General features: G+C 39.4%; 1 protein-coding gene across 7 annotated transcripts in view; it reads right to left on the reverse strand.

The window, feature by feature from the left end:
• LOC106078128 (uncharacterized) overlaps positions 1-13979 on the reverse strand; it is a 40460-nt gene extending 26481 nt beyond the window's left edge. For 3 of the 7 annotated variants that reach the window (XM_056039488.1, XM_056039495.1, XM_056039492.1), the window contains exons 1-5: positions 13836-13979; positions 10991-11091; positions 4026-4264; positions 3252-3447; positions 30-130 (exon numbers count right to left, since the gene is read on the reverse strand). Coding sequence is in view for 4 of the 7 variants with exons in the window: in XM_056039495.1 (XP_055895470.1) it covers positions 30-130; positions 3252-3447; positions 4026-4264; positions 10991-11036 (582 nt within the window). In the remaining 3 variants the exon portion in view is untranslated. Of the gene's footprint in view, positions 1-29; positions 131-3251; positions 3448-4025; positions 4265-10990; positions 11092-11499; positions 11720-13835 lie in introns of all 7 variants that reach the window. The other 4 variants (XM_056039490.1, XM_056039494.1, XM_056039489.1 and 1 more) reach the window with 3 other exon arrangements.
• Between the last annotated feature and the right edge of the window lie 8344 nt (positions 13980-22323).

Raw genomic sequence — 22323 nt, forward strand, 5'->3', positions numbered from 1 at the left:
TTGAGGTGACATATACAAATGTTACTTACTGTAGCATTGCAAGTGTACGTACGGTTTACTCCAGCATCGATTAAAGTGACATCTTCACCTTCTACCAGAGGGGTTAAGGCCAAGTTAACAGATACAAGAGCTGGAATGTAACAAATAAATATTAAAATATAGCATATTGTTATGACCCTATTGGCAGCGCAAATGGGTTAACTATAGGCTCAGCTGACACACACGTGAATCACTCAGGTCAGCGGGGCCATGGACAAGGGACAGTACTACGATTACACGATTACACGCAAATATGACCAATGTTATGGTCATGTGATCGAAAGCCTGCGTGTACGAGTGACACAGTGTGTAGGAAAGCGTCAGTTCAAGACCGGAGAGCGCTGAGACCGGGACTGTTAGTCGGCCATGAAGTCGGTCCTGGTTGAGTCCTCAGGTGTGATGTACGAGTCCAGAAAGAGAGACAGTAGAGTTTTGTACGGTGATTTTAGTTGTTGATGTGTTTGATGCCAATTGTCTAGTATTGGCTGTTATCTACTTATTCACTCATTATTAAAGTACCAGATTATTTGGAGCCTTGTTGTCAAGTTCTTGATGTGTTGTGTTTAGCAGTGTTTACAGAAGGCCTGATTAGTAGAAGAGATCGTAACAATATAATACAACGTACGTGACACTAAACAAACTGATGGCTATGATTTAATACATATCATTTAGTACATCTGTTTACAACTGTACACATTGAAGGTGTTTAGTTTCAGAGTAAATACTCTCTTTATAATTATTTTGCATTTTTAGTTACCGACAGTTGAAGTAGAATACATTTAATATAATAATATAATTTTCAAATCAATCATAACTATTAAAATCAAATTATATTTTAAAAAAAACTTAGCATTCTTTCTTAGTTTATTTTATTTTTAAAAAAAGTTTTGTCCTGCGAATTTCCGACATCTGATTTCTAAAAAGTTATTGTTTGGGGAAGGTGTATTGAGACTTTATGTTCTGTCTCTCTCTGTGTCTTACTTTGCCTAGAAAAAAATAGTCTAGCTTTTTGATGCTCTTAGGCTAGCGCCTAGTTTCTCTTTGCACATCCAACAGCCTATCAAGTTGAAACACATATTTTAAGCACAAACAAGTACACCAAAAAAAAAAAATAACATGGCGATAACCATAGGAGAAACCCTTTAACGATATTAATTACAATCACATTTCCAAACCATGGGGTCATCTCCATTAGACGCGCCAACCCGCAGTGGAGTGGATATTAGCTCAGACCAATACGTTGTCAGAAGCAAATGCAAGCTCCGGCTTAAATTCCAACCAAAATGAGATACACGACCCCACCCATTTCATTTAGACAAGCTCAAAGACTGCATTATTGCAGCACAGTTCCAATTAAAACTAAAGAACCGCTTCGAGGCTCTTGCAGATACTCTAAACCTTGAAGAAGAGTTTGACAACTTCAGAGAAACTACTATTGATTTCGCGGAAGAAGTCATGGGAACGAGGTGAGGTTTATACAAAGAACGGTGGATACAAGACATAACATGGAAAATGATCGATGAGAGGAAAGATGGAACTAGAAAAATGCGGAAGAAGCCTATAGGGAAGAAGATCTGAAAGTAAAGTGAAGTTGTCGGCGAGATAAACGGGACTGGATTGAGCAGAAGGGACAAGAGGCACAAGCAGCTGCATGCAGAAATGACACAAAGACTCTCCATCGTATTGTCCGAGATCTCACTGGAGCAGGAGTGGACAGGGATCACCGATAAAAAACAAGCAAGGCAAAACTTTGCTAACGAAAGAAGAACAGAATGCAAGATGGGTAGATAACTGGCAATGTTTTCAGCACTGTTCTGTTGAGACGGCTTCAACAGTCTGTAGATGAGAGGCTCAGAGAAGAGCAAGCAGGCTTCTGAAGAGGCAGATTATGTGCAGAGCATAGAACAAAGTTTCGAGTATCACAACGGCTAACGATCAGTTTCGTATACTTTTAAAAAGCGTTTGACGGTGTTCACCGAGAATCACTATGAAACATAGTTAGAGAAAACGGCATCCCAGAAAAATTCGTCAAGATTCTACTACATTTATACAGTCAATCTAGTTGCTGCATTAAAACAGAAGAAGGAACAACCGTGTTTTTCAGCATCGTTACAGGTGTGAAACAGGGGTGCATCTTATCTACCTTCCTCTTCCTCCTAGCCATTGGCTACATAATGATGAGAGCAAGACACCAAACTACCTTTGGTATTCCTTGGCGTGAACAAAACCGAATGACGGACTTGGCATTCGCTGATGATGTTGCACTACCAGGGGCTACAGATAAATGCATACAAGAAATGACGGGAGAGCCTAGATAGAAAGGTACCCAAAATTGGCCTCCGCATAAACTGGAAAAAGATTAAATTTTGCGAGTGGGATATAAGGCAAATGGTATCCCGTCAGACTTTGCAAGTCAAAGCATAAAGAGTTGGACAGGTTCACATACCCAGGCAGCATCATAACAAACGATGGGGATGCCTACAATGATGTGCCAAATAGGAAAGGCAGGGAACAATTCCCAAAGCTGCAGCCTATTTGGACAAGCCAAGCCATTGGACTTGAGACAAAAATACACCTTCTTAACACAATCATCACCCCAGCAGCAACATATGCATGTGAGACATGGAAGTCATCTGTCAAAATTGAGAAAAGACTAAAAGCAGCTCAACAAAAATGACTGAGACGGATTTTAGGAGTCAGTTATATAGATCATGTCTCAAGCAAGGAAATCCTATGCCGAAATGGGAGTCAAACACTTGGTGAGTTTGTGACAGAGCGTCGCATGAAATTTGCGGGACATGTTCTCCGACAAAATGATTACGCACACCAAGAGTTACGATGACATAGAGAGCAATACGAGGAAAGCGCATACATGGACGTCCTCGTATAACTTGGCGCCACAATTTCATGGAGGACCTCAGACCAGTGGACACCAGGTGAGAAGAGGCTTCGGACATTGCCCGTGAAATATCTTTGTGGAGACAGCTTGCCGCTAAATGCGGCAACCGGCGCGGGAGGACCTAAGTCTTAAATAAAGTCTCAGTAGGCACCTAATGTAAAAGGAACCTATATACGAAATTTCATGTGAATCCGTACGGCAGTTGATAGTTTTATTTTGTTACTTTTGTATATATAAATAGGTTACGTAACATTATATATAGGGTTAAATGTTATAACAAAAGTTAATTGTGGACAGAAAAAAAAGACTTTACCGGCGGTAGTCACTTCCTCGCCTAATACAATATCTTGCACACTAGTTCCGTTGTCAACCATTGATATGCACTTATATGTTCCAGTGTCTTCACACTGAAAATCCGTAATTGCCAGAATGAGTTTCGATAAGTGTTTATCTATAGTTGTAGAATTTGTATCATAAGTAGCCGCCCAACGCTTTGATGGTGGAATAAACTAAGGAATAGAAGTAAAATATGAAAGACTGAAAATAACAAACATCTAAGGTATTTTATTAGCGCAATATACACAACAGACAAACTAACTGAATGATATACTTTCGTTGTCTCATTTTCAACTCTTCATGAAAACGTAAAATTCTGTCATGAAAAGTTAGTTTGCAGTCTATATAGGTCACACGAACTCCTCCTGGAATGGATCTGAAACACTTTCGCGGCTTAATGAACTTGAAAATTAAATCTGAAAAATTAAAGCTGAATGTCTAGTTTTGAAATAGTTTTGATAGAAAGGATTGACTGTACGTTCAATAATTTTCACTACAAAGTACATTACTGCAAGATGTAAACATCATGACTAATTTGTGCTATACGAGATAGAGATAAGAAAATTGATTCTACAGTGTTGGAAATTGCACACAAACTACACAATTTGTTTATCAATAATTATGTGGGGAGGTTTGTAGTCTAAACATGATACAAGAATTTTTCTTTTCATTATTTCTTACATCGGACATAAGAAGAAAATAAAAACATACCTCAGTAGACAAAAGCTTTCAAATAGTCAATGTTACTTACTATCTTAAGTTGTGGGTCGCCAATAGAAGTTGGGGATAAATATGTCTCTAACACAACTAGTTTAGAGAACTCTGATTCGCCATAAGTTTTTCTGGCAATGATCACTGAAGTAAGAGACTCTGGTGGCGAGACAGAGTGGACAACTACAATGCAGCTGAGGTTAAATGTAGATAAATCGTTCCGGTCCCGGTTCAAAAATCCATTTAATGAAGTAGTGATCTGATTTGTACACACTCCAACTAAAACATAAGTATTATATGGGAATTTTTAAAATAAAATAAATATAGTGTTTGAACTTTATTAAAACAGTAAACATATTTACAGACATGATTAGCAAACAATGAAATTGTTATTTTAAGAGTGTGTTCTTGTTTACTATTACTTTCCTCTCTTTTGTCACTACTCTCTCTTTTCTTTCTTTCTTTCTGTCAAACTGATCTCGCTCTTTTCTTTTTCCCTCTACCAACTCTCTATCCTCACTCTCACTCCCTCACTCCCCCATCTCTTTCAACTCTCTATCATCACTCTCACTCCCTCACTCCCATCTCTACCAAATCTCTATCATCACTCTCACTCCCTCAATCCCCCATCTCTTTCAACTCTCTATCATCACTCTCACTCCCTCACTCCCATCTCTACCAAATCTCTATCATCACTCTCACTCCCTCACTCCCCCATCTCTTTCAACTCTCTATCATCACTCTCACTCCTTCACTCCCATCTCTACCAAATCTCTATCATCACTCTCACTCCCTCACTCCCATCTCTACCAAATCTCTATCATCACTCTCACTCCCTCACTCCCATCTCTACCAAATCTCTATCATCACTCTCACTCCCTCACTCCCATCTCTACCAAATCGCTATCATCACTCTCACTCCCTCACTCCCCCATCTCTACCGAATCTCTATCATCACTCTCACTCCCTCACTCCCATCTCTACCAACTCTCTATCATAACTCTCACTCCCTCACTCCCCCATCTCTTTCAACTCTCTTTCAACTCTCTATCATCACTCTCACTCCCTCACTCCCATCTCTACCAAATCTCTATCCTCACTCTCACTCCCTCACTCCCATCTCTACCAACTCTCTATCATCACTCTCACTCCCTCACTCCCATCTCTACCAACTCTCTATCATCACTCTCACTCCCTCACTCCCATCTCTACCAACTCTCTATCCTCACTCTCACTCTCTCACTCCCCCATCTCTTTCAACTCTCTATCATCACTCTCACTCCCTCACTCCCATCTCTACCAAATCTCTATCATCACTCTCACTCCATCACTCCCCCATCTCTACCAACTCTCTATCATCACTCTCACTCCCTCACTCCCATCTCTACCAACTCTCTATCCTCACTCTCACTCCCTCACTCCCCCATCTCTTTCAACTATCTATCATCACTCTCACTCCCTCACTCCCATCTCTACCAAATCTCTATCATCACTCTCACTCCCTCACTCCCATCTCTACCAAATCTCTATCATCACTCTCACTCCCTCACTCCCCCATCTCTACCAAATCTCTATCATCACTCTCACTCCCTCACTCCCATCTCTACCAAATCTCTATCATCACTCTCACTCCCTCACTCCCATCTCTACCAAATCGCTATCATCACTCTCACTCCCTCACTCCCCCATCTCTACCAAATCTCTATCATCACACTCACTCCCTCACTCCCATCTTTACCAAATCTCTATCATCACTCTCACTCCCTCACTCGCCCATCTCTACCAACTCTCTATCATCACTCTCACTCCCTCACTCCCATCTCTACCAACTCTCTATCCTCACTCTCACTCCCTCACTCCCCCATCTCTTTCAACTCTCTATCATCACTCTCACTCCCTCACTCCCATCTCTACCAAATCTCTATCATCACTCTCACTCCCTCACTCCCCCATCTCTTTCAACTCTCTATCATCACTCTCACTCCCTCACTCCCATCTCTACCAAATCTCTATCATCACTCTCACTCCCTCACTCCCATCTCTACCAAATCTCTATCATCACTCTCACTCCCTCACTCCCATCTCTACCAAATCTCTATCATCATTCTCACTCCCTCACTCCCCCATCTCTACCAAATCTCTATCATCACTCTCACTCCCTTACTCCCCCATCTCTACCAAATCTCTATCATCACTCTCACTCCCTCACTCCCATCTCTACCAAATCTCTATCATCACTCTCACTCCCTCAATCCCCCATCTCTTTCAACTCTCTATCATCACTCTCACTCCCTCACTCCCATCTCTACCAAATCTCTATCATCACTCTCACTCCCTCACTCCCCCATCTCTTTCAACTCTCTATCATCACTCTCACTCCTTCACTCCCATCTCTACCAAATCTCTATCATCACTCTCACTCCCTCACTCCCATCTCTACCAAATCTCTATCATCACTCTCACTCCCTCACTCCCATCTCTACCAAATCTCTATCATCACTCTCACTCCCTCACTCCCATCTCTACCAAATCGCTATCATCACTCTCACTCCCTCACTCCCCCATCTCTACCGAATCTCTATCATCACTCTCACTCCCTCACTCCCATCTCTACCAACTCTCTATCATAACTCTCACTCCCTCACTCCCCCATCTCTTTCAACTCTCTTTCAACTCTCTATCATCACTCTCACTCCCTCACTCCCATCTCTACCAAATCTCTATCCTCACTCTCACTCCCTCACTCCCATCTCTACCAACTCTCTATCATCACTCTCACTCCCTCACTCCCATCTCTACCAACTCTCTATCATCACTCTCACTCCCTCACTCCCATCTCTACCAACTCTCTATCCTCACTCTCACTCTCTCACTCCCCCATCTCTTTCAACTCTCTATCATCACTCTCACTCCCTCACTCCCATCTCTACCAAATCTCTATCATCACTCTCACTCCATCACTCCCCCATCTCTACCAACTCTCTATCATCACTCTCACTCCCTCACTCCCATCTCTACCAACTCTCTATCCTCACTCTCACTCCCTCACTCCCCCATCTCTTTCAACTATCTATCATCACTCTCACTCCCTCACTCCCATCTCTACCAAATCTCTATCATCACTCTCACTCCCTCACTCCCATCTCTACCAAATCTCTATCATCACTCTCACTCCCTCACTCCCCCATCTCTACCAAATCTCTATCATCACTCTCACTCCCTCACTCCCATCTCTACCAAATCTCTATCATCACTCTCACTCCCTCACTCCCATCTCTACCAAATCGCTATCATCACTCTCACTCCCTCACTCCCCCATCTCTACCAAATCTCTATCATCACACTCACTCCCTCACTCCCATCTTTACCAAATCTCTATCATCACTCTCACTCCCTCACTCGCCCATCTCTACCAACTCTCTATCATCACTCTCACTCCCTCACTCCCATCTCTACCAACTCTCTATCCTCACTCTCACTCCCTCACTCCCCCATCTCTTTCAACTCTCTATCATCACTCTCACTCCCTCACTCCCATCTCTACCAAATCTCTATCATCACTCTCACTCCCTCACTCCCCCATCTCTTTCAACTCTCTATCATCACTCTCACTCCCTCACTCCCATCTCTACCAAATCTCTATCATCACTCTCACTCCCTCACTCCCATCTCTACCAAATCTCTATCATCACTCTCACTCCCTCACTCCCATCTCTACCAAATCTCTATCATCATTCTCACTCCCTCACTCCCCCATCTCTACCAAATCTCTATCATCACTCTCACTCCCTTACTCCCCCATCTCTACCAAATCTCTATCATCACTCTCACTCCCTCACTCCCATCTCTACCAACTCTCTATCATCACTCTCACTCCCTCACTCACCCATCTCTTTCAACTCTCTTTCAACTCTCTATCATCACTCTCACTCCCTCACTCCCATCTCTACCAACTCTCTATCATCACTCTCACTCCCTCACTCCCATCTCTACAAAATCTCTATCCTCACTCTCACTCCCATCTCTACCAACTCTCTATCCTCACTCTCACTCCCTCACTCCCCCATCTCTTTCAACTCTCTATCATCACTCTCACTCCCTCACTCCCATCTCTACCAAATCTCTATCATCACTCTCACTCCCTCACTCCCCCATCTCTACCAACTCTCTATCATCACTCTCACTCCCTCACTCCCATCTCTACCAAATGTCTATCATCACTCTCACTCCCTCACTCCCCCATCTCTACCAACTCTCTATCCTCACTCTCACTCCCTCACTCCCAAATCTCTTTCAACTCTCTATCATCACTCTCACTCCCTCACTCCCATCTCTACCAAATCTCTATCATCACTCTCACTCCCTCACTCCCCCATCTCTACCAACTCTCTATCATCACTCTCACTCCCTCACTCCCATCTCTACCAAATCTCTATCATCACTCTCACTCCCTCACTCCCTTATCTCTACCAACTCTCTATCATCACTCTCACTCCCTCACTCCCATCTCTACCAAATCTCTATCATCACTCTCACTCCCTCTCTCCCCCATCTCTACCAAATCTCTATCATCACTCTCACTCCCTCACTCTCATCTCTACCAAATCTCTATCATCACTCTCACTCCCTCACTCCCATCTCTACCAAATCTCTATCATCACTCTCACTCCCTCACTCCCATCTCCACCAAATCTCTATCATCACTCTCACTCCCTCACTCCCATCTCTACCAAATCTCTATCATCACTCTCACTCCCTCACTCGCCCATCTCTACCAACTCTCTATCATCACTCTCACTACCTCACTCCCATCTCTACCAACTCTCTATCCTCACTCTCACTCCCTCACTCCCCCATCTCTTTCAACTCTCTATCATCACTCTCACTCCCTCACTCCCATCTCTACCAAATCTCTATCATCACTCTCACTCCCTCACTCCCCCATCTCTACCAACTCTCTATCCTCACTCTCACTCCCTCACTCCCCCATCTCTTTCAACTCTCTATCATCACTCTCACTCCCTCACTCCCATCTCTACCAAATCTCTATCATCACTCTCACTCCCTCACTCCCATCTCTACCAAATCTCTATCATCACTCTCACTCCCTCACTCCCCCATCTCTACCAACTCTCTATCCTCACTCTCACTCCCTCACTCCCCCATCTCTTTCAACTCTCTATCATCACTCTCACTCCCTCACTCCCATCTCTACCAAATCTCTATCATCACTCTCACTCCCTCACTCCCCCATCTCCACCAAATCTCTATCATCACTCTCACTCCCTCACTCCCCCATCTCTACCAAATCTCTATCATCACTCTCACTCCCTTACTCCCATCTCTACCAACTCTCTATCATCACTCTCACTCCCTCACTCACCCATCTCTACCAACTCTCTATCATCACTCTCACTCCCTTACTCCCCCATCTCTACCAACTCTCTATCCTCACTCTCACTCCTTCACTCCCCATCTCTACCAACTCTCTATCCTCACTCTCACTCCTTCACTCCCCATCTCTACCAACTCTCTATCCTCACTCTCGCTCCCTCACTCCCCATCTCTACCAACTCTCTATCTTCACTCTCACTCCTTTACTCCCCATCTCTACCAACTCTCTATCTTCATTCTCACTCCTTCACTCCCCATCTCTACCCTATCTTTCCTTTTTCGTCTTTTCTTTCATAAAAGTGTACATTCAAACTTGCTTGTTAAATTAGCGAACACAATTTGTTTTTCAGAAATTGTAATATTACTCTCTCTCTCTCTCTCCTCTCTCTCAACCTCAATACTTTCTTTCCTTCTCCTCTCTTCCTCACTCCTATTTCTCTCTCTCTCCATCTACCTTTACTTCCCCCATCTCTCATCAAACTCTTTTCTTCCCCCCCTCTCTCTCTCCCTCCCTCCCATTTGCCCACTCTCTCATGTTTATTTTCTGTTTCATTTCTGCTTTCTCCCCCTTACATCCTTTTTCTCCTCTTTTACTCCTCTCTTTTTACAGTCTCTGTCTCTACTCATTTTCTCTCTTTCTTCTCTAGCTCCTCTCATAATTTGTCTCTATCTTCCCCTCTCTCTCCCTTTTATCTTTCACACTCTCTCCCTCTCTCCTCTATCTCTTTCTCTCCTCTTCTTTTTCTCTTCTCCCTCTTTTCTTCATATCTCTTGTCTTATTCTTTTCCCCCGTCTATCCCTCTTTATTTCTACCTCTCAATCCTCTCTCTAGCCTCCTCACAATCTCTCTCTATTTTTTTTTTGAAATATTATTTTCTATACAATTTGTATGGGATGCTGTTTTCATTTAAATGGTCTTAGCAAGCTCTTTATAGGCCAGTCATCGTATGCCAACTACATTTTGAAATTAAAATTAATATTTTAATACATTCGCTACAAGAAGAAGGAATCGTGGAAAGATTTGACTGTATACTAGACGTAAAGTCTCATTTCCGAATCGGATAATTTTAAATATGTTTAATACAACAGTTTATTATATAACTGTATTTTCAAATCGTAACACGTAATAAAATGTAGTTTCATTGATATTGTGATACGAGGACATTAGGGGGAAAAATTACAGCAAATGTTTGAGCTTAAATCTCTATGCTTGCTATTAACTTTAAAAGTGGAGATCGTAACAAAGGTATCCCTGAAAGCGATATGAATTTTAGAAAAGGCACTATTTTGCCCTCATTGAAGAAAAGAAATGTACCTGGCAGCAGATGACCTCTAATCGACACAGTTACAGAGCTCTCAAATGATTACTTTAGTTTTAAGATGAGTTGGATAAAATTTAAAAAAAAAAGCCCTAGCCTTAAAGCATCATATAGCTTTTCAAATATTTTGATGAGGAACTGAAAAGCCAAATAATATTCAAAGGAGATTGTGTTGGTTTTTTTTTTGGCACATCGGCACAATGTTGAACATAACTGACTCTCGTGGTATAATATTATATTGGCAATGATTTAATATTATTGGAATATATATCATGAACAATAATATTCTTACCTATACAGATCAGTATGTTGAGTAGTATCGCTCGACTTAAACCCATGGCACATGTAAGAAAAAACAACCATCTAGCATGATGATCTCCTATTCTTAAAAGCCTGTAATAGAAAATATCTTAAAGCAATCTACATGTAATCACTAGACCAATCTTTACAAAGTAAATTAAGTACACCATTTCAGATCTTGTGATCTATAGGCCAAATGAGGTGAAGTTTATCTGTTTATGTTGATCACGGTTAGCGAGAGAGTTATGTAGCCAGCACAATGACCAATCACCGTTACATTTACCCAATACAAGTACCCAATAGAGTTGTGTGGATTTGTGAGCAAATAGGCGCGCCCTAAATATTGAAAAAAAAAACACAAAAAAATAGAAAAATCTCAGTTTTCAGTGGGATTTGAACCACAGACCACTCAATTCGAAGGTCTAATGCTTCAAAGTCATTTTAGTGGATTGTTTTTATGCATATGTAGATAACAGTTGATAGTAGGAGAATGCATTTTACCATCAGAAAAACCTTATGTCACTCATGTAAAACAACCTATCCTTGTACTTGATCATATACAACTGGATTCATCAAACATTTTTGTGAGACATCGTTGTCTTTGTATAAACCTAAATTCATTAGTGGTTGCTACAGATTAACTAGATGCAGAGATAGAGGCCAAAGTGCGTGGCCCCAGCAAATCACGTGACAGAGTTCATCTTGTATCTGGAATGTGCGGCTGTAAAAAAAGACGACTTGTTAATCGTAAGTTGATGTATGAAGGCCGCATTCTATATGTAAAGCAATATCACACTGATTTCGTATTTTTAAAGCACATTTTTTGTTTCTTTCTTCATGAGTTTACTTATTAATATGCCTTACGTCATTTTCGCTCTATTTACACGAGGTCTAAATAAAACTTAAAACAATAAACAAACCTAATCCTAACAGTATTAAAAAGGATAAGTCTAGATTATTTATCTAATGATTAAAGTATGTAGATAAAAAGATTGAAACTAACGCTATTGAAGTAAAGTAAGTAAAGTTCCCTTTCAGACCTTGCGATCTAAAGGACAAATGATAAAGTAAGTAAAGTTCCCTTTCAGACCTTGCGATCTTAAGGACAAATGATAAAGTAAGTAAAGTTCCCTTTCAGACCTTGCGAACTAAAGGACAAATGATAAAGTAAGTAAAGTTCCCTTTCAGACCTTGCGATCTATAGGACCAATAATGTTAAGCTTATCTGTTTCTTTGGCCAACAGTTAACGAGCAAGGCCAGCACAACGACTAACCGCCTTCAATTTCCTCTAACTAAAGTCAGGTACCAATTAGAGCTGGGTAAACTTAGGGGCGCCCCCCCCCCCCCCAAAAAAAAAAAAAATTAAAAAATTCCCGAAATTCAAAATCCCAATCTTCACAGAGATTCGAACCCTCTAATCTAACCACAGATGCTAGGCCTATATAAAGATTTGAAATCTAAAAAGTGTGCTGTTATCAATCGGAGAAACCTTTATTACGGTGATTAAATAAAAAAAGTAATCCTAATTACATTAAAAAAGATAATTATAGATCTATTGTCATTTTACTACATTCATAAGGGGGTCAAATAAACGATTATAATTAATAAAAATCAAATTGATATTTCTTTTCATTTAGAGAACATAATACCAAACTCATTGTAACAAGGGGAACGGACGTGTAGCAGTCGATTGGGGCATTCGAAAAAAACAATTTTCCCCTCTAGGCCTGAAACTTTTTTGGTAGTATAAAGAAATATATTCGGTGTCTAAAACCTGAGCTAGTCAGGAAAACCAGTGACTTGGCAGAATTTAAGTCATTGGTTAATATGCATGACTAAATGCATGACGCGTAGGACGTAATCAACTTCTTTTTTGAAGTAACGTCTGTATTATATAAGATAAGAAAATAGGTAGGCCTACACTGCTTACTTTTTAAGATTGCAAGTACAACTAATCAAAGCGGAAAGAAAAAGAGGGGGGGGGGTTTCACTGTCGAAATATACAATAGATTGAATTGAGAAGCCGAAGAAACGGAATAGAGTGTACGTAGAACTAGCTTTTTGTTGGGGGAAGGGGGGGGGGATAAGTACAATTGATACTAGAATTAACGAGCCCAACATATGAGAGAGTATGTGTTATGAAGCGGGTCTTTCCGAGCCAAGAGAGAGAGAGAGACAGAGAGAGAGAGCAGGCCGTAAGATTTCATTAAAATTTCATTTCGCAGAAACACTAATGGACCTCAGGTCCTCAGTCATCAAAACGAACGGTGTACAACTATAATAAGACGGTGTGTTAAAATCGTAGATGATATATCAAGGCTTCATTAATTTGTAACGTGATAACCATTTTTTGATTAAAATGAGATCGTAAATTATATAGAAGATATAGAGAAGCACATGGCTCATTATTATTTGTTGACGGTTGGTGAATGAGGTCCAACATTTACACGATCAAAAATGGTTTCTGGTTGACATTTAAAATGTGCCTTATTTATTTTAAAAAAAAAGGGGGGGGGGAGGGGAGGCTCGGCCATAACAAGCAATATAAAGGCTGATACCATATCAACGGGCGTAGCCGGTGTGTTCTGCAAGTAATATATTATATTAATATTTAAGATGAGAACATATAGATCTAGATCTATTATGGCTTCAAAGTTGGCCCACAAAAAGATCTAGATCTAGATGAGTACTAGAAGATAGATCTAGTTTCTTAAATATAGAATCAGACCATTTTTTAAAATTTCCTCTCTACATACAGAATAAGGCGAATCGACAACTAGCCAGTAGGAAAAAAAAACGATACGTATATAAATATATGATTATATATGTCACTTACACGAGAAAAAGGAAGAAAACACCGCTGACTCAAAGAAAACACTGCTGACTCAAAGAAAACACTGCTGACTCAAAGAAAAAAAACAACAACCTAGCCTTATAATATCAGGTTGTTTTTAGACGGAAATAGGAAATACAATGACGTAATATGACCACAATAGTGCAATAGAAATTGGCGATGCTAAATTGTGCACATGTGCATTATACTTGTTGATAGACCAGGGGTTCTCAACCTGTGGTCGCGACCCCCTTGGGGGTCGATTGATCAATTGCCAGGGGTCGCCTAAGACCATCGAAAATATGGATTGGTATTGTCTACTCTTCTATTGCTGTGTGTGTGGGGGGGGGTGTCGCGGCAGAGTGGGGGATTGTAAAAAGGGGTCGCCGAGCTTAAAAGGTTGAGAACCGCTGTGATAGACGATCTATCTATCTATCTTTCTTTCTTTCTATCTATCTATCTATCTTTCTATCTATCTATCTGTCTGTCTGATAATTACCGATACGGATTCTTTTCAATACGATTATATCAATATGATAAGATTACATTAAGAAACTGGAACGGGCACAAAATAGAGCAGTGGGATTCATAACAAACGAATATTCACATTTGACTAGAGTAACACCTTTAGTAAAATAACTAAATTTAGAAAACCTTCAGGATAGAATACTTGAAAGTAAAGTAGCAATTATACATAAAACACTGAACCATAATCTTCTAAAACAAAAGCAAAATTTAATAAAATACTTAGAAAGACACAAGGATAAAGGCACATTCCTCGTTCTATATGCTAGGGCAAATTTGTGCAAAAGCTATTAGAGCATGGAACGGGTTGCCTGAGTTAGCCAGGAAAACCAGTGACTTGGCACAATTTAAGTTATTAGTTAATAAGCATGACTAGATGCACGACGCGTAGGACGTAATCATCTTCTTTTTTGAAGTAACGTCTGTAACATATAAGAAGAAGAAAAAAAATTCAACACAATCTGAACAAGTTCAATTTGATTCAGATCTGATCGGTTTCGATTTGAAGCGACTCTATCAAAATAGAATCCAAACCCATTACATTCGGATCCAATCCGATCCGGATCTGATTTGATTCAAATATGATTAGATTCGATTTGATCTAATCTGAACAAATCAAATTAGATATGATCATATCTAATTTGATTCAATGAGATTCGGATCCGATCATAACAGATTTAAACAGATTCTTTCGGGATCCGATTAAATTTGATTTTAAAATATTCAAACAAAAGAGTATTGGGATAAATATGGTAAAAGTAGCATGTATATTTTATTCAAATACAAAAATAATATTTAATAAAATACTCTGAAAGACACAAAGATAAAAGCACATTCCTCGTCGCATATGCTAGTACAAATTTGTACAAATACTCCTTCTTCCCTAGTGCTATTAGAGCATGGCATAAGTTGCCTGAGTCGGCCAGGAAAACCAGTGACTTAGCAGAATTTAAGTCATTGGTTAATATGCATGACTGAATGCATCACACGTAGGACGTAATCATCTTCTTTTTTGAAGTAACGTCTGCATTATATAAAATGAGATAAGATAAGAAGAAAAAGAAGAAGAAGATATCAATATTGAATTACTGGTGGGTAGAGCTACTTCTGAGTAATACAAACGTGTACATGGGACTGATAGTGATGGGAACTAAACTAACTTTTAAAAGTTAAACTAAAACTAGTTTTCAACTAAAATAAAGTAGTTAAACTAAACGTTTATCATGATTTTCAAAATATAGTTAAACTAAACTAAGTCTTAAATAATAAAAGCGGCATACAATGGACACTAACACAACATTTAGAGGACCTGGATTTCGCCGATGACATCTGCCTCCTCTCCCATACACAACAAAATGCTCAGACCAAACTCACCAGACTCTAAGAAATAGCGAAAAAGACTGGACTTCTAATCAACAAAAAGAAAACAGAAGTTTTGAGGATCAACAACAGACAAGAAAACCCATTCCCAATCATGTTACAGGGAGAGAACATCCTTGATACGGACCACTTCACTTATCTGGAAAGTAGAGTTAGTAAAGACAGCGGAGCTGATGATGATATACTAATTCGGATCAATAAAGCTAGGTTTGCCTTTTCAACTCTTCAAACTATCTGGCGCTCTAAGGCATTATCTCTACATAACAAGATACGAATATATAATACAAACGTTAAGTCTGTCCTTCTATACGGTTCAGAAACTTGGAGAGTCACTAAAACAAATATGAAAAAGATCCAGACCTTTGTTAACAGATGCCTACGCCGGATATTAGGAATTAGGTGGCCAGAAAAGATAACTACTATCGATTTGTGGGAGAGAACTAGACAAAAGCCCATAAGCCCAAGACATCACAAAACGAAAATGGAGCTGGATAGGACACACCCAGCGAAAACCAGCTACCAATGTTGCAAGGCAGGCACTTGACTGGAACCCACAAGGAAAGAGGAAAGTGGGCAGACCCAAGCAAACCTGGAAGAGGTCAGTCATCAGTGAAGCTGAGGGTACTGGAATGTCATGGGAGCAGATGAAGAAAGCTGCTCAGAACCGAGTTCGCTGGAGAGGTGTGGTTGAGGCCCTATGCTCCCCTTGGAGTACACAAGATTAAGTAAGTAAGTATCAATTAGTTTGCATCAGCCATCTAATTAAATATATAATAGATCTAGCAATAATACATTTGTGCAATTACACATTTTATTACCGATTTTTACCTATTGTTTTTCTTTAGCGCAATTTCATGCTTTTAGCTATGATCCTATAACTTGTCAGGGCTAGTTATAAATGAATGGGGAAAAAAACTGGATATCTGGGTGAGCGACGTGAATTCGAACTCGCAGGCTAAACCCTTCTCAAGCCAACACGGTAACCACTTTGCTAGTAAAGATTTTAGTGATAGGGAAAACTATATAACTATCTATTGTTCATGTTAGTGTTCATAATTTACGTTTAGAACTGACGTAGGTGCGAGTTGAGGAATCATAGACATAAGAGGGTGTACACTTATATCTACGGTCATGTAGATTTTGTTTAAATATCATTAATTTTGTTACTATTAGACAGCGGCGTAGCTATGGTAGGGATGGGGGGGGGAGAGATTTTGAAAATCCCTCTGGGCACCAAAATGAGTGTTTGAAATTATTTTTTTAAATTCAATATTAAATATTACGACATTATTTCATATCATGATGTCGAATGTCAAAATGCAGGACCCCTAAAGAGGTCAATCTTCCCGGGCCTCCAAATGATGGCGAATTCCTAGCTACGCTAATGCTATTAGATCTATATCCCATCTCAAGTTGAATTGTTATAAAATATCAGGTGACCGAGCCTCGCTCGGATGAATAATTCGTTAAGGATGGATATATACCCGAAGTCATTTTGGGAATATTTTTGTAATTACGAAAATGAACGATCGGGTAAAGACTGTCAATCCGAAGAGTTGCTTTTTCGTTCTGTCAGTTCTCAATGTAATTGTACATGGCGATAGAATAGAAAGTCCCCCCAACAGTAGGCCTGTAGAAAACCGCAGCTCACGTCTTAACGTTTTACATTGCTTCTTTCGCGTAAAACTATTGGGCTATTGTTGTAATTACGAAAATGAACGATCAGATAAAGACTACTAATCTGAAGAGTTGCTTTAGTGTTCTGTTAGTTCTAAATGTAATTGCACATGGCGATTAAATATAAAGTCTCTTAAGTCCTCCTATAGTCTAGACCAACCACATCTCACATCCGTCTTATAGTTTTACAATCCATCTTTTGCGTAAAACTATTGTAGGCCTACTATTCTTGGCTTAGAAGAAAGTCTTTGCAGTGTTACTTCTCAGATGGTTACGTTCAGACATTTAATTATGGAATTAGTATATTCATTATGTCTTTAGTACGAAACATCAAGTGACGCAAATCTCTACGTTATAGGTTAAAATAGGCACTTTGTGACAAAGTAAAATGGCAATTTTTTTCTTAATAGACTTAAATCATTGCATTAGTTTTCTAAAGAAACGTTTCCGTGGGGCACCTCTGTTACGCCGAAAAATATGTTCGTCCCCCATACGGGATACGTGCCCTGCTCAGCCTGACTGTAGGACTATAAGAAGTTCGCAAGTAAGGCGCAGAGAAGCTGTGTTATGACCATTTCCTTTGTTTTGGTACAGGACAGTAGATACCGAAGCATGAACACATGGTAATAATTCACCAGCAAAATAATAATAATAATAAGGCTTGTCTTCGAGTCCGAAAATTAATGAGGATTGCAGCTGTGACCTACATATTTTGCCAAATACAGGGCAAGCATAACCATTGTCCGCGGTGATCGATTAAGATTTTCTTTTAGCGTCTGCGTCTGTCCTCGGCAGCAGATTTTATTTTGGTCTCAAATGTGTATCCGCGTCCTTTGTATAGATGGAATTCTTTAAGTCCGACAGTTACGCTGGACAGAGCAGTATCCTGTATGGGAGACGAATCTCAGACGAACGTATGCCAAAGGCAGTCTTTTTTGGTGAGCTAAAAAGTGGTCGACGTAACACCGTAACGCTTAAAAGACAGGCGCCAACTTGCCTTAGCCGACATAGAAGATAGCACAGAACGAGACAGCTGGAGGTCACCAGCAAAATAAACAACAATGTAAAAGGTATCTACACCACTCTACGCAATTAAAGAGTAAACAATTTATTAAGCACTTAAAACACAATAACTAATCATAAACCGGCACATTTAATTTCATTACTTTTCTTTCATAGTTCTATAATAAATTAATCTACAGTAAGATGGTTGGCAAATGTTTAATTAGGTCTATTGATTCTTTAGTGTACTGCGGTAAGCCTAGTGACGTAAGCAGCGTTTTTCCCGTTTACGTCATGGAAAATTTTCATTCATAAAACATTCTAGCCAAAATTAATTTTTCGATAATGAGGCATTTTCAAACCGATATAACGGTCGACCTCGAGTTTTCCCGATGTGGCCAATGAGTTGAGAATTTTTTTCTCACTATTATGCACATACCGTGAACTTTTAAAGAAAATCGTTAGAGCCGTTTTCGAAATAAAATTTATATATATATATAAATATAAATATATATACATACATACATACAAGAATTGCTCGCTTAAGAGTATAGGATTATTAATAAAAGTTATATTAAGTTTTGCAATACGAAATAAGTTTGTTTTCGTATTTTTAAAGTCCTATTTCAAGAATTCAATTAATAATAATAATTTTATTTATAAAGCGCTGTTAACAAACAAAATGTAGGCTCAAGGCGCTGGAATAACATTACAAACACAAACACGACAGTTTAAATGACAGTTAATCTAAAAAGTTTTAAACAAATAGGTCTTAATGTTCTTCTTAAAAGTGGTGTCGCATGTTGTCTGTCTGAGATCAATGGGGAGTGAGTTCCAAACCTTTGGTCCGTGAACTGAAAAAGCCCGCAGACTGTAGCTTTTGAGGGAGAAACGTGGCACTACTAAAACCTTTGACAAGAAGGGAAGATTTGATACCGGGCGATAGTTTTTTAGACATTCCGGGTCAAGACTGGATTTCTTTAATAAGGGCCTGACAAGTGCATGCTTAAACTGCTGTGGTACAATGCCTGAAGTCAGTGAAGAGTTCACAATGTTAGTAATTGTGGGTACAAGCTCATCCAAACATTCAAGGAGCAAGGAAGTTGGAATGGGATCAAGGTCACATGACTTATTTGGCATCTTTAAAATATTATTTTTGACATAATCTTCAGATACACGCTGAAACTCGCAAAAAGGAGAATTTTGAAAGATTGGAGAGTGGTCAAGCTGTGATGAGAGGAATGGCATGTCATTTCTGATTTGCTCAATCTTTCCAATGAAGAATCTATTGAAGGAATCAGGGAGTTCAGATACTGGGATAGATGACGGCAAACGTTCGTTATTAGCTCCCCCTAACATTTCAGCGGTGATCCTAAATAGCTCCTTTGATGAATCAGAAGTTTCGATTTTTTGTCGAATATGACTAGCTTTTGCGTCTCTAATCATACGGTTAACCTTGTTTTTTTCTAGTATGTATATTTGTCGATGTATCGTCAGACCTGTCTTTTGAAATGTACGTTCGGCACGTCGTCGAATAAGTTTGGCAGTCTTTATGTCTTCCGTCATCCAGGGTGCAGATGGCCTAACTGAGACTGTATGAGTGACAAGAGGTGCATGGCTGTCCAGCAACTTTTTCAAGCAAGAATTGTAATTGCTGAGAACGTCTGTGTTGCTCTGTTGCAACAGCAAAGAGATCACGTCCATTTTGAAGGAGGCAATATCTATGGCTTTAAGTTTACGGGAAGTCACGTTTTTCTTTGGCCTTTTTGCTTTTGATAGGCGCATTTCAAAGTGTACAAGAAAATGATTGACAAGCCGCGGTCTGAGACATTGAGTTTGGCTATAAGTTCACTTGCATGTGTAACAATCCAGTCAAGAGTATGGCCTTTGACGTGTGTCGGGACGTTTATCAGTTAGTCTAAGTTGCGATTCTTTAGCGCATTTTTCAGCGACATCGCGTATGTCTCATTTTCACTGTCAAAATGCAAGTTCACATCGCCTATGACAAATAGATCTTTTGTTGCTATGTGACTGTCAAAGAGGTCTTGAAAATCTTCGATGAAAACTTTTGTTGTCAATTCATTTCTCTTGCTTGGTGGTGGGCGGTACAGGAAAATAAAAGTCAGTGTTCTACTGTGGTGGGAAAGGCGAAACTCGCACATCTCAAAGGTAGTAGCCTATACGTTGGGCTGTCAGGTCTTATTGCTACATACTTGGCTAGACTGTCTCTGTACAGTATTGCTAAACCCCCTCCGCTACCTGTTTTTCGAGGTAGACTCTTTAAAATAAAGATAAAATTGATTTAGTTGTAATAGCTATCTGGATCTTTAAACTAAAAAATGACCATAAGTCAAATTACACACAAAAACACACACACACACACACTCAGTACACACACATATTTGCATTTCTTTTACATGGAAGCAAGTTCATATTTAAATGAAAACTAAACATCTTATATAATTAAGTTTGATTCTTTCAATTTCACAATATAGAAATTTTAGTAATTTTTATTTTTAAAGAAAAGAACACCAGCGAAAATGCACCTTCATTGACAGTGGTACTTATGTTTACTGGTCCCAACCAAGTGATTTTTTGTCTAGAAAGGAAAGAATTGCTTTAGCGGGATGGTGTCCAGTCATTTCATCCCCAATTAACTCTTTCTCTCCGTAATTATTTTCAACGTTCCGATGGCAGTATTAATTTTGCTCATGTATGTTGCACTACCCTGTTATGATTAAACTTCAATAACTTTTTTCGTATACAATCAGGAAATGTTATATAATGTATATATTTATAGAAGAATACATGCTATTTTTATATAACACATATTAAAGTTTATAAACCATAATTAATGACATTCAATGGTGTCAAATCAACGTTGGTATCATCAGTTAGGAGTGAAAGAGTTAAATATGTTTTTTAGTGATTGTGTAATGGTGCTGTTACGGTTTTGTCTTTGACCACTACTTTTGTCTAATATATAAATATGGTTATGTTGGTTTATATTTTTGGCAAGTTATTACAGCTTTTATTTTATAGTGAGGCCTGTTTGTATATAATTCCTAAGAAACAAATGTTGTTGTTTTTTCTAAATGTTTCCCATCGGCATTTCGGAAAGGTAAAGTAAATATCATGTGTGCCTTCTTCCAAGCTAAGAGTTCAAATTGTGTTTATGTGTTTCTACTGTTGTGCTCCGTAGAATTATTCCCCTTGAGAGTTCATTTGTGGTGTTGTGTGTAACGTGTAGAAGGTGAAAGTCTTAATAAGGATTCTAATGTATCAAGCATCCAGTGTTATTGTCGCTCTTGGCGTAGCCAGGGGGTGGGGGAGGGTCCGAGCTTAACTCTCTCCCCCCCCCTGAAATTTGTTTGGTTGGGGAATTTTTTGGACTGTTGTTTTTATAATTATTTTTTAATTGGAAGGGAGATTTCAATGTTAAACCCTTACTTGCCCTGACATTGCCAAGGGGTTTTGAGGTTAAAAACATCTTTAGTAAAAATCTAAAGTGAACTACAGTTTATCCCGCCATAAAAGGGGTTTGAAGCCTAATATCCCCCCCCCCTACAGGGAGTTTGGATTATAAAATGTCCTTACAGAGGGTTTTCAGGCTAGAGATCTACTATTCAATTAAAAAATATAAATCATATTACAGTCACCAAATTCCATGAGCGTATAGTTATGAGGGGGGGGGGATGAGGGTAGGACCTGAAAATCCTCCTCCAGAGAGAATTGAGTGAAAAACTCCCCTTCAGGGGAGCTGTGTTAAATCCACAATCTTCAATACAAAATAAATAAATAAGGCGAACTAGTCACCAAATAACATGAACCTAGCCAAGGACTCAGTTTGAGTTTGACCCTCCCCCCTTTCAAGAAAGTATAAAACTTCCCTCTTCAATAAGAAAAA

Source organism: Biomphalaria glabrata, chromosome 8 (genome assembly GCF_947242115.1).
Source record: "Biomphalaria glabrata chromosome 8, xgBioGlab47.1, whole genome shotgun sequence".
Classification (NCBI taxonomy): domain Eukaryota; kingdom Metazoa; phylum Mollusca; class Gastropoda; family Planorbidae; genus Biomphalaria; species Biomphalaria glabrata.